Consider the following 12455-nt stretch of genomic DNA (forward strand, 5'->3'; position numbering starts at 1 on the left):
GGCTCACGAATTGCCCTGTCTGTTGTGGCTGGGCTCAGTGTCTTCCGGCAGCTTGGTAGCGTCCACCCGTAAGGCTTCATTTTCCTTCTGAAGTGTTTCCACTTGTGTGGTTAGGGTTTTTATCAACTACTTCATTTATGCAAAACGGGCTTACATGTCTTCCATTAAGGTTTTGAGTTCTCGAGTTGTCTGAGAATAAATCGTCACTGGCATACAAAGGACACGTTACACCTATAGGAAAGATCCTATAGGCGGCGCCACTATTAATGTTGTGCTTTGTATGCTTGGACAAGGTCCTAGCAACTCGAGCCAGGGTCTTCACCTTCAAACACAAGGGAGAAAATGGGCTCGGGGTGGTCCAGAGAACCTTCGATGCCTAAGTTAGTCTCTTCATGTGTGTAGTAATGGCTGGAGCATCACTGAATCCAGAGAAAGTTTCTCGTACTTGGGGGCCGACTTTCATACGTGGTCTCTTGTTAACATTTCGTACCCCATGTTAAGGGGTTCACGTCATCCTCCATAGTAGATTCCAGTCGGGGCCTCTAATGGGACACATGACTTGGGTGGCACCATTAATGCTGCGTGGCTCCTCGGGCGGAGCCTTGACAATGGATGATCGAAGCTGCCGCTTTTCATGTTTGACGTTAGGGGATGGAGGGTTGTCCATGCTTTTGGTTCTCTTGCTGGCACAGATCCTTAAATGATGAACGTCGTTGGGGGGTGTCAGGGCCGGCGTGTCTTGTCTGTCCCTATTGGTGTGATTTCCTGTGTGATGCACCTACCCATAGCTGATAAACTACGTGGCCAAATTCTGTTTGCAACCCTAGGGCAATAGAAGGATGGGGCTTGGACCGGAATGGGCCCCCGTATTTTGTGCAGGCATAACTCATGGGTTCGAGGGGAAATTCCCCTTTCTAGTGGTATTATAACATACTATATCATATTAACTATAAAACATATGAATTGTTTTTATCATAAAATTCCATTCAAGTCATAAGAGACACTTACCGACTATCCTTGCCTACGGTGATGCGTGTTCCTTGTTTCTTGTCAAGTTATCAATTTCATGCCAGTCTTGAGTTTAAACCTTAACTTTCACTTACAAGTCCCTACTTTTTTCATAAATTACTCTTTCTATTCGTTAACATGTGGTTATTTACAGTTTTGTTGATCTTAAACTTTTATAATTTGCATTGTAGTCTCTATACTTTATAAAAACTATGGTTTGATCCCCTTTTAAAACATTTTTTTATACTTCATTTGTTGTCAATTTCTTGCCTATTTTTGTTTAAAAGCATTTCTAGCCCTTTAAAAGTTATTGTGGCCGATACTTTAACTTATTTAGACTTAAATCCTATTTTGTTACTTTTCTTCCATTTCACTTCCATTTTTGTCCTTCACTACACTTAAATTAGGACTTAATTTATTATAATATATCTAAAAGCCTAATAAGTTAACAATATTTCATTATTATAATCTGATTTAATTAATCCTAAAAGTGACTTCACTTCTCTAAAATAACTCTCTTGGCCAAAACTTATACCACCCTAAATGCTAAATTTTTCATCAATCCTCCACTTAATTACTAACCTAATTATATATTTTAATTTGATTTAATTTTGAATAATTACCCTAGCCAAAACCTATAAGAGTTATCTCTAAGTTTTGTTAACTTCTTGAAACCCTAATTTTCATTAACACAAGATTATGATTAACTACTAAAATTAACTTCAAGACAATGCATTATCTTCAACAATGCTCATGATTTACCAAGCTGAAGCTAATACTCCTCATTATAAGTACAAGCTGAAACCCTATCTGCTTTAATTTCCCTTCTTAATTCCTCTTCAAATGAAAGCTAACCTAATGTACATATATAATTAACTTTATAGCATACATAAAACCTCCAACCACGTATGTGTTAAAACGTGTTTCGTAACAACCAGTTTCAAACGTGCTCTAAACTTGTAAAATGAATAAAATGGGGGTAGTCGGGTGTGTCCGGGACACCTCCGATGCCCAAGTGCAGTATCTTAAGCCCTGATTTCCTATGCCTTCATGGCATACAATAATGCGAGATTGTTTGAAGAGTCATACCAAGGAGAAGGCCCAGATGAAGGAGATGTTTACTACCATTGCCTAAAGAGTATCATTTACAATTGATACATGGACACCCATATAGAATCTTAGCTATATTTCTATCAAAACCCACTTCATTGACAGTGAATGGACATTGCATAAACAGATTATTGGGTTTAAAAAAATTGACGATTACAAGGGTTCATCTATTGGAAAGGAGATATATGACTGTATAAAGGATTGGAGAATTATCAAAGTACTTTGTATCATAGTTGACAATACCAGTGACAATGACACTACGATAGATTGATTCAAGCGGAATACAACAGTAAAAGAGGATACAATTTGTGACAACGAGTTTATCCATGTTCGATGTTGTGCTCATATCATCAACCTTATAATTACTAAGGGGTTGAAGGAGGTTGATGATTCAATTACCAAAGTCTGCAACCTTATAAGGTACGTGAAGGCATCCCCCCAAAGGCTTGACAAATTTAAGACTATAGCCGAACAACTTGAGATCCAATCTTCTTGAATGTTGAACTTGGACGTTCCCGCTCATTGGAACTCCACATACACCATGTTGGATGTAGCGCAAAAGTACCAAAGAGCATTCGAGTGGATGAAGGTCGAGAATGGAGACCTGAGATATGCTTTGTTGGAGACTATAAGGACAGAAGGGGGCTTGGTACATGTAGTGCCCCCAGCCCCCGCTTGGGATTGGACAGTGACTGAAATGCCAGGACATGTAACACATGGCTACATACCCCTCGTACATGACAAATAATATGCAATGCTCGTAGATATACTAGTATTATGCAATAAGTAATGTAGTGGAATATATATGATTCGTGTGAAACTAGGCAATGCCTAAAGCATTTGTTTTAGCACATGGTAACGTAAAACTATACATAACCCAAACATTTCCATCGTCAAAAGATTTCATTTTAAAAGTACCCAAATAAAGGTTGTGTTCATTTTTCCCAAAACAAGGGACCAACAAAATAACTGTTCCCACAAAAGTTGAACCTCAAGTCATGTCTTTTCACCAAAAAATTCTAAGTTCCTGATCTCTTCATTACTACGGCTCCATCAGGAGTCAAACACCCAAAGACCCCTTGTGATATCTGAAGCTTAGGTGCCAGAAGTCCTAAGTCCTTTGCTATTTCTTTTGCTTCAGCCGTAGATTCAGAGGCTTGCTTAAGGAAAGTTGACAACTGATTCATGTTCTACCAAAATCTTTAGTTTTTCGTTGGGTTGGTAACCGTAGCATCAATCTCGGTCTCGCTAATGCTAGCTAAAATCTCCCTGAGAAATGTGGCTGTGTACTTTAAAACTTATGCAGTAAAGTCGTGACGAGCTTTCATGATATACTCGACCTCTATCATGGAGCCATCTAGGTTCATGATGCTATGGAGTCTGGGGTACCTATCACAACTTATACTATTCCGGATGGGGAATGGTAGTGGAAACTACTACAATGAGATTTCTAGAAATCTCAGCAAGTAAGCACACAACATACAATGATTAACGTAAACATACAAGTGACAAACCATGGAATGTATGCATGAACGTGTACTTGACACATGGCGTGACCAGAACTTGACTTGTGCACTTGACCTTTTTCAAAAGACATGTGACAGATTCTTTAACTTTTTGGAAAAAACATTCTTTTGTCATCATTTCATATCTTGTTAATCACATGATCTGGAACATATCATATCATATTGTGTGATTCATATCACGTGATCCGTATCATGTAGGCTCATTGCCTTGTTCTTATAACACATGTGGACACATCACGGCTCCCTTATGCACCATGTGTTCTTGCTAGTTACCGCACCACCAAAGGTCTGTACACTGTGGCGACTACGTCTTATTCATATTTATATCATGATAACATGATAGTACTTCATCGAGTTATTTGCCTTAGTCATAGCACCCACTAGCATTAGGTGCTACTCGCTTCAGTATCTTCCAAAAAGATCATTTCGAGGCACACCGATGGTTCTTTGTCAACCCAGGGTTACCACTCTATTCTTAAGCACTCCAAAGTGGAAAGAGGAGTTACACCAGGACATTTAATGGACAGTAGTCATGGCATGGATGAATCGAACATGAAATCATGGCAACATCATAGGAATTCGAAACATACAACATCACCATAGCCAAAACTTCATGATGTGTGAAACATCAACACAACATCAAGCAAAACTGAAACATAAGCATGTGATTCATGGCATTTTCATCATAGATCCGAAACATATAACATTCTCTCATGATCTTATACAAGTCAAAGCAATGTATTCAACCAAGCATAAACATAGATTAACATTTAAAGATGAGAATAACAATGAAAGATTTACACAAGCACATACGTATGTTAGCCAAAGTAGGCTGAGAGTATACTTATGTAAATCATTTGAGAAAAATAAATAGCAGCTATAAATGGGATGTGCAAAGCGTTAGAACAAGGGTTTTAAAAATCATAATCCATGTGCATGAGTGTGTGTGATTTCGAGTTGTCTCTTGTTTCATGGAAATTTCAAGACCATTCTGTTCTAGGGTTTTTAGACATGAAAACCCTTCAAAATCCTTGATTCTTGGTTGGATCTTGAATATGTGTGTGTGGTTCATGTGGGTGGCTGAATATGTGGAGGTTTTAAGACCTCAAGATCTCGGCTCCCTCTTTTCTCGAAAATCCTAGGTTATTTCAAGATGGAACAACCTTGAACTTGTGTGTGTACGTGTCGAAAATCTAGAACTCTTTGGAGATTCATCATCTCCTTGAGTTAGGCATGAGTGATGTGAAGAAAATAGAAAGTAAGAGATTCTCATTGTAGCCTCCTTCTTGCTAGTGTCATGACCCTCTCTTGAACGTAGACAAGAGTAGCCTCTTTTGTTTGGATGGAAGGAAAGCGAGTGAAAGGTGAGAAATCTTCAAGTGTTGGTGTGAAATTATTTGGAGGATGGAGAGCAAAGGAAATTTCAAAAATGACAAGGGAAGAAGAACCCTTGGGCATGTGCTTCTCTTCCCCTTTTATAGAAATCCTCTCAAGCCCTCATAGGTTGCTTATGGTCCAATGCATGAAGGACAAGTGTCATCTCTTCTCCCCCCTCTAGCCGAATGTCTTTTCCCCTTCCATATCCTTGGATTGCCTTGGGAAGGTTGAAAGATCTCTTGGGCGTGTGGCCTTTGGCCCTAGCCAAAAGTTTTGTCTTCTATGCCCCTTCTATTTTGTCTAGATACAATGCATCTTAGGGTAGAAAGGTAAATCACTCTCTATGTCTCTTCATCTCCCAAAAATGAGGTTTTGCATGTGTGACACTTGACATATGCGTGTGCCTTGCCTAGCCGTTCATCTCCTTTCTAATTTCCCTTGTTATCCTTCATCTTCCAATGCCTCTTCCTTAGTTGACTTTCCACTTTTCAAGAATCTCTTTTGTAACCCTAATGTGACAAATGGCGTGTGCATGTGTGCCTTTGGGTGTAGTGGCCAAAAAAGTAAGGGTAGGTTGGTCATTTCGTGTAGTTGTCTATTCACATTCTTTCTAGAAGGTCCTTGCATGTTTGACAAGTGGCAACATCTGAAGAAAATCTTCTTGGTTGGGTGTGTGGTGTGGAAACCGAAAACTCCATTTTGTCCCTTGGGCTTCCCCATGCAAATCTCTCTTGGAAATCCCCTTGGTCTTCCCCATGCGCCATTTACCTATGCAAATCTATCTTGGGACTTCAAACTCATGCCAAGTGGCATGGTGTAGGCGTGTGGGTGAGTTGGCCGAAAATCCCTTGGCCTTCTCTAGGTCCTTTCCTCTTTCTTTCTACTAGAAGATCTCTTGCGTGCATGGCATGTGGCATCCAAGCTAGGGTTGGTGTGCATGCCTTTTCTTGGCTTCCCAAATATGTCTCTCTCTCTCTCTCCCTTAGCCCACTATCACGTCCAGGTACATAGTGCTATGCATGCATGACACATGGCACTTGTAGCAAAGGTATTTGGTCATGGGCTTAATGTTACTAGGGTTTTTTCGGCTTGTGCTTCTCATGGTGGCCGAAATATACATGGGCTTAGTTGGCCTTCTCTTGGGCTTAGGTTGCTATCTACGAATCCAAGGCGTAAATTCAATTAGACATACTCTCATGGCCCTAAAATGATACTAAGGCAACAGAACTAAACACAGATGTAATTTAAGCATGTTTTGGGTTATCACAGTACACTAGACACTATTGATAGGGAAAATCTGAGGCACTTGGTTCAATTTTTGAAGTTATTTTATGACATAACTGTGCGCACATTTGGTTCTAATTATTGTACTACGAACTGTACTTTGAGGAGCTATCGGGGCTTTATGATCACTTGCTACAGAGTTGTGATTACACTGTCGGGTTGTTGAATAGTATGGTTATGTAAATGAAATCCAAATATAATAAATATTGGAGGGATGTTGAGAAGATAAATATATTATTATTTGTGGCTATGATTCTTGACCCTCGATATAAGTTGGTTATTATAGAATTTTAGATTAGAGATGTCCTCGATGATGTAAAGGCTGATCAGTTTATTAGAGTGCTGAAGAATGATAATGATGACTTATATGGTCATTACAACAACAGTGGTCAGTCTTCAAGCCAAAGTTGTAGCTCCTCACGATTGACAGTCTTGACATCTTCCTTAGATGACACATATAGAAGGGGTTCAACTGTTTTGATGTGAATGTATTATCAAATCCGAGCATCGAGAAATTTTATGCAGTGTAAGTTTGAGGTTGAATGTTATTTTATGGAGATATAGAGGCACCTAATGATACATTTCATATCCACCAAGTTTTCGGTCCTTTCCCGAGTAGCCTGGGATGTACTAGCCATTCCTATCACTATTGTTGCCTCTTAGTCTGCGTTTAGCACCATAGGTCATATGTTGGATGCTTATCAGAGTTCATTGGCTCTAACCACCATGGAGGCCCTCATTTGCACATGGAATTGGCTAAGTTCAACGCCTATTGGACTAGATACTATTGATGATATCGAGAGCTATAGGCTCTAGGCTTGAATCGGGTAAGTTTATGCTTTTAGCCTTCATTTTTAAATGATAATTACATATTTTTAACGTTTAAATTATTTAAGTTATAATTTTTATATTTTTGTAGACCTAGCTGTGAACCACAAAATAATTGCGAATGACTGAGACGATGACACCATGGGATGTGATAACTTTTGAATTCCCCTCACTATAGTTGGAGTGGTTGGTGTATTATATGTTGTACAAAGAATCATTTACAAGAGACAAATCATTTATGGGTTTAAAATATTCAAGGGATTACAATCAATCTATTAAAGAGAGGAATTTATCAATAGTCAATTGTGTTGTTATGGAAGGTTTGCTGTAGTAAATGAGCACACTCTGTTATGGAAGGTTGCAATGGGATCAATGATTAAACAATTAAGTGCCATTATCGTTGGTGTCATCTAACACCCCCCTCTCCCAAAAGTCAAAGTGGGGGTTGGCTCCACATGTAGATTGGAATGAGAGGATAAAAATCGAGGAATGAAGATGGTCTTAGTAAGGCAGTAAGCTAGCTGAGCGCGACAGGTACATGCTGAAGTTGAAGGACTCCAGAGGCAATCTTCTCTCTCATGAAGTGAACATTAATATCAATATGTTTTGTGCGATTGTGAAAGATGGGATTAGTGGCCATATAGGTGCCGGTAATGTTGTCACACAAAAGCAAGGGAGGTTGCACAGGTGGTAAGCCAAGAAAACAAAGAATGTGTAGGAGCCATAAAACATCACCACCAAGGGCAGCCAATGCACGATACTTTACTTCAGAGCTAAATCGAGAAAGTGTCATTTGCTTCTTAGAGGACCAAGAGATGAGATTAGGACCAAGGTACATAATCCAGTCACAGAGCGGCGATCATCAAGGTTGCTAGCCTAGTCAACATCACTAAAGTCACGAATAGTACAATCTTTCAAAGCTTGGAAGTGAAGTCCAAGCCCCAAGGTGCCTTTTACATAGCGCAATAAGCGTTTTGTAGCAACTAAATGAGCAGTGTGAGGGGCATGCATAAATTGACATAATTTAACCATAGAATATGAGAAATCGGGCTGTGTGAGAGTGAGATATTGAATAGCTCCCATTAGTTGCCGATACTCATCATTATTGGGAGACATAGTGAGAAAACAAGATGGGATGGGGTGGCGAGTGGAAAGAAATACCTTGGGCCGACATGTACCATCTTGAAGCCTAGTCACCATGGGATGAGTTCGTGTAGGAGTTGGTTGTGAAGTAAGAGCTTCAACCGTAGTGGAATGAGGCATGGATGAGAGTGTTATCCGAGGGGAGCTCTCCACCTAATCAATATCCAAGGGGGGGGGAGAGGGAGAATGGGTGCCATTAGGAATGCCATGGATGGAATCGAGTAGCTTTCGAGGAATTGGAGGAATAAATGTTGACAGTGGCCGAGAGGGCGAAGGGCGATCTTGAGAAGATGATTGAAGTAGGAAGCAATGTTCATCAAAGATAACGTGTCAACAAATAAAAATGCTTACACTGGCCAGATCAAGGCATTTTATCCTTTATGAGAAGGACTATACCCCAAGAATACACAATGAGACATTTTGAAATCCAGTTTGGAGCGAAAAGGGTAACATGCACAACCAAATACCCATAGGCCATTGTAATTGGGAGCTTTATGGTAGACTTTGAAATATGAAGTTCCTTCATTAAGTAACGAAGTAGGTAGTTTGTTAATAAGATAGACTGCTATTGTGAATGCATGAGTCTAGAAGGCCTTTGGGTGATTACTCTCAACTAGTAGTGTGACCCCCATCTCCACAATATGTTGATGTTTCCGTTAGGCAACACCATTTTGTTCCGGTGTATAAGGACATGCCAAGCGATGTTGGATTCCACATTTTTTAAAATGATGCAAAATCGAGTGATTCACGAACTCACCACGACCATCACTTTGAAAAAACTTGATCCTTTGATTAAATAAATTTTCAACCAATGTTTGAAAGTGTGGGAAGACACTAGCAACATCATACTTTCAAAACAACAAAAAGAACCAAGTGAATCTAGTAAGGCCATCCACAAATATAACATGGTAACGGTAGCCATCTACAAAGGTTATGGGTGAGGGACCCATACATCAAAATATATTGTATGTAAAATATGCGGTGGTTTCTAATTAACCAATTTAAATGGTAGTTTCTTACTCTCTCCAAAAGGACAATGTAAACAAAAGAAATTATCTAAAGCTCTAGTAGAAATGGATAAACTAGGTGCAAGAGAATGGAGTACTGAAACTGAAGGGTGACCGAGCTGAGAGTGCCACGTGCTTATTGAGCGACCAATGCTTGCAAAACATTGAGAGCGGCCATGAGAGCATTGAGGAGAGAAACCACATGGAATGTGATAGAGGCCATCCTTAATGAGTCCACTTAGAAGAGTCTGCCTTGTTTTCAGATCCTTAACATAAAAGCCAGAGGGAGTGAACACAAAGATACAATTATAATCATTGGTAAATTGTGCGACCGAAAGTAAATTTTTACGAAGAGAAGGTACCACATATACATTATGAAGAGGAAGAATTCCAAAATCAGCTTAAAGAGTAGAAGTCCCCACCTTGGAAATAGATAAATTAGTGCCATAATTGATCATAACAAAGTTCGACCCACTGTAAGGGAACGTACCTTGAACAAGATTATCATCAGGAGTCATATGATTGGTGGCACCTGTGTCAGGGTACCATGCATCATCAGATCTATTGGAAGCATGCATGGAAACCTAGCATGTTGTAACTAAGAGACAATAGAAGAATCAGCCAAGCATTGATTAGCCTTATGGTTAGGGAAACCACATTTGAAGCAGGTAATCTAATTGACACTACAACCATGTCCACGGGAACTTGAGTTAGAGCGGGCAGTATTATTGGTATTGGAAGGGATATTTAGGGCCTTGGGGCCAATAAGCCCATGCATTGGAAGGCCCAAGTTTAAGACCTGAAAGTTTAAGATCTCAGGAGTTGGATCAGCACTGCAAGCCCAGAGCTTGGATCTTTAAACACATCGATTTATTCGAGAGTTATCTAAGATGAACTCTCGAGTTAGTCATTTTCAACATTTTCATACTCTTATAAATAATACCTGGAGGAAACACATTAAGATTCATTCATATACATATACCGATAATATTTCTCTAACTTAGGCATCGGAGTACTCTTAGGCACCCAGTGCTGCCATCCTATTTGTTGCAGGTTGATTGTGCAGTTAGTGGTGTGAAACACATCCTTAACAGTGGAATCGTTTGTGGGATCGGTACAAACTTCAACTTGATTTTCACATGCCAACTACCATGCGATCTCAAGCAACCCGTGACCAGGAGATGAATACCACAGGCGTAGAAGCAAGGTTGGCAGAAACCAAAAAAAAGTTGAAAAAAGTGACGACATTGGTTGAGCAGTTGCAAAAGGAGAACGAAGAGTTAAAGTGGCAGAATGCTGCTACACCACCTGTCCACAACAGACAAATAGAAGGAGATGCACATAGCATGGGAGGTATGAATGTCGAGGAGCTAGAAAAGAAAAGGTTACACAACGAGCTGTGCAGCTCATAGATAAATACGAGGAGATGGCAAGGAAAATGGGAAGATCTTCCTTCGTACAACTGATACTGAATCAGACTGATCTTCCCTACAACGAGGAAGTGATGACGGTACCACTCCCACCTAAATTCAAAGTTCTACAGATCAACATGTATGATGGATCCCCGGACCTTGTAGATCACTTAGAAAATTTTAAAGCACACATGACTTTCCATGGCTTCCCGAGAGAGGTGGCTTGTTGTACCTTCCCATTAATATTAAAAGGAATAGCACGGGGCTAGTTTGGAATTTTACGACCAGGATCTATTAACAGTTTTGAAGAATTGGCCAGGCAATTTTTAACACAATTCATGGCAAGTAGGAGACGTCAACGGCCCGCCGCTTATCTTCTCATTATTAAGCAAAAGGAGGAGGAAAGTCTAAAAGCTTATTAGACCCGATTCAACAAGGAGAAACTGACCACAGAAGCTCAGGATGAGAAGATCACCCTAGCTGCCCTTTTGGGAGGAATATTGCCTCGAAGTCCATTAATGGCAAGTTGGCTAGGTGAAACCCCCTCGACTCTGAGGGAGTTCATGGACATGACAAATGACTATGTTAACGCCGAGGACACATTACAAGACTTTTTAGAACCCAGGAAGTAAGAGTTAAAGTTAGAGACCAAGATCTCGTATAGTGCAATAGATAGGAAGAATGTTAGGCCAAGTCATCAAGACGGGCGGCGAGAAAGGTACTCCACCCAGCGAGACCAAAAGCCTTGCCTCATCAACAACAATCTCAGTGTACAAGAAAATGTAGCAACCACAAGGAAATAAGCACGCCCACCCACAATGGGCCAACACTATTGCAAATACCACCAATCAGACACTTACTGGAAGGAAGATTGCTCAACCATGAAGAAAATAGTGGCTAGATTGGCGATAAGTGGTGAACTTGAGCGAATGCTAGTTGAATACATCAAACTGAGAATAGAAGATGGCTGGGGGCAAGAGCCCAGGCAGAGCAGTAGTCCAAAAATACAGAGACAAGAAAGAGAACAGAGACATGACGCCCCCCACCAACCTCACAGCCAAAACCAAGCTCCCCTCGAAGAAAGTCGCACCGTAGCAGGAGGATTTGCCAGCGGGGGTGTGACGACTTCTAGTAGAAAAGCTCACACCTGTAAAGCAAGGTACCACGAGGTATACATAGTGGATAAACCCTCCAAACACACTCGATTAGGTACCACGCCCACCATCTCTTTTGGAGATGAAGACTGTCAAGGGATCCTCTACCCACATGATGATGCCTTGATAGTCACCTTGTTAATTGCAAACTACACGACCAGACGGATACTAATCGACAACGGGAGCTCAGCTAACATCTTATTCTGTGATGCTTTTGCCAAGATAGACATTAGCCCCGTCAGGCTATGCCCCTCGCCAACTCCCCTAAAGGGATTCTCTGGCGAGGTTGTACAACCAATGGCCGCTATCACATTACCAGTCACAGTCGACCAGGATTCACATATGGAAACAATAATGACGGACTTCTTGGTATTCATAGCCTCATCATCCTACAACGCCATATTGGGATGCCCCACTTTGAATAATCAGAAGGTTGTGACTTCTACCTACCACTTAAAAATGAAGTTCCCAATGGAGACAGGCGTTGATGAGGTTCAGGGAGAACAAATTTTGCTGTGAGAATGCTATTTGCAAAAACTTAGAGCAAGGGCACCGGGCGTGTGTATCGCGGAAAGTTAGAAGGGAAGTCGCCGCCCCCACCATTAA

At 40.6% G+C, this 12455-nt stretch overlaps 1 protein-coding gene across 1 annotated transcript; it reads left to right on the forward strand.

Moving 5' to 3' along the window:
- The first annotated feature begins 11513 nt into the window (after positions 1 to 11513).
- On the forward strand, positions 11514 to 12368 carry LOC121240872. Its single transcript, XM_041138397.1, has one exon. The coding sequence runs from the start codon at positions 11514 to 11516 to the stop codon at positions 12366 to 12368; it is 855 nt and encodes a 284-aa protein (XP_040994331.1).
- The last annotated feature ends 87 nt before the right edge of the window (positions 12369 to 12455 follow it).

This window comes from Juglans microcarpa x Juglans regia, chromosome 7S (genome assembly GCF_004785595.1).
Source record: "Juglans microcarpa x Juglans regia isolate MS1-56 chromosome 7S, Jm3101_v1.0, whole genome shotgun sequence".
Classification (NCBI taxonomy): Eukaryota; Viridiplantae; Streptophyta; class Magnoliopsida; order Fagales; family Juglandaceae; genus Juglans; species Juglans microcarpa x Juglans regia.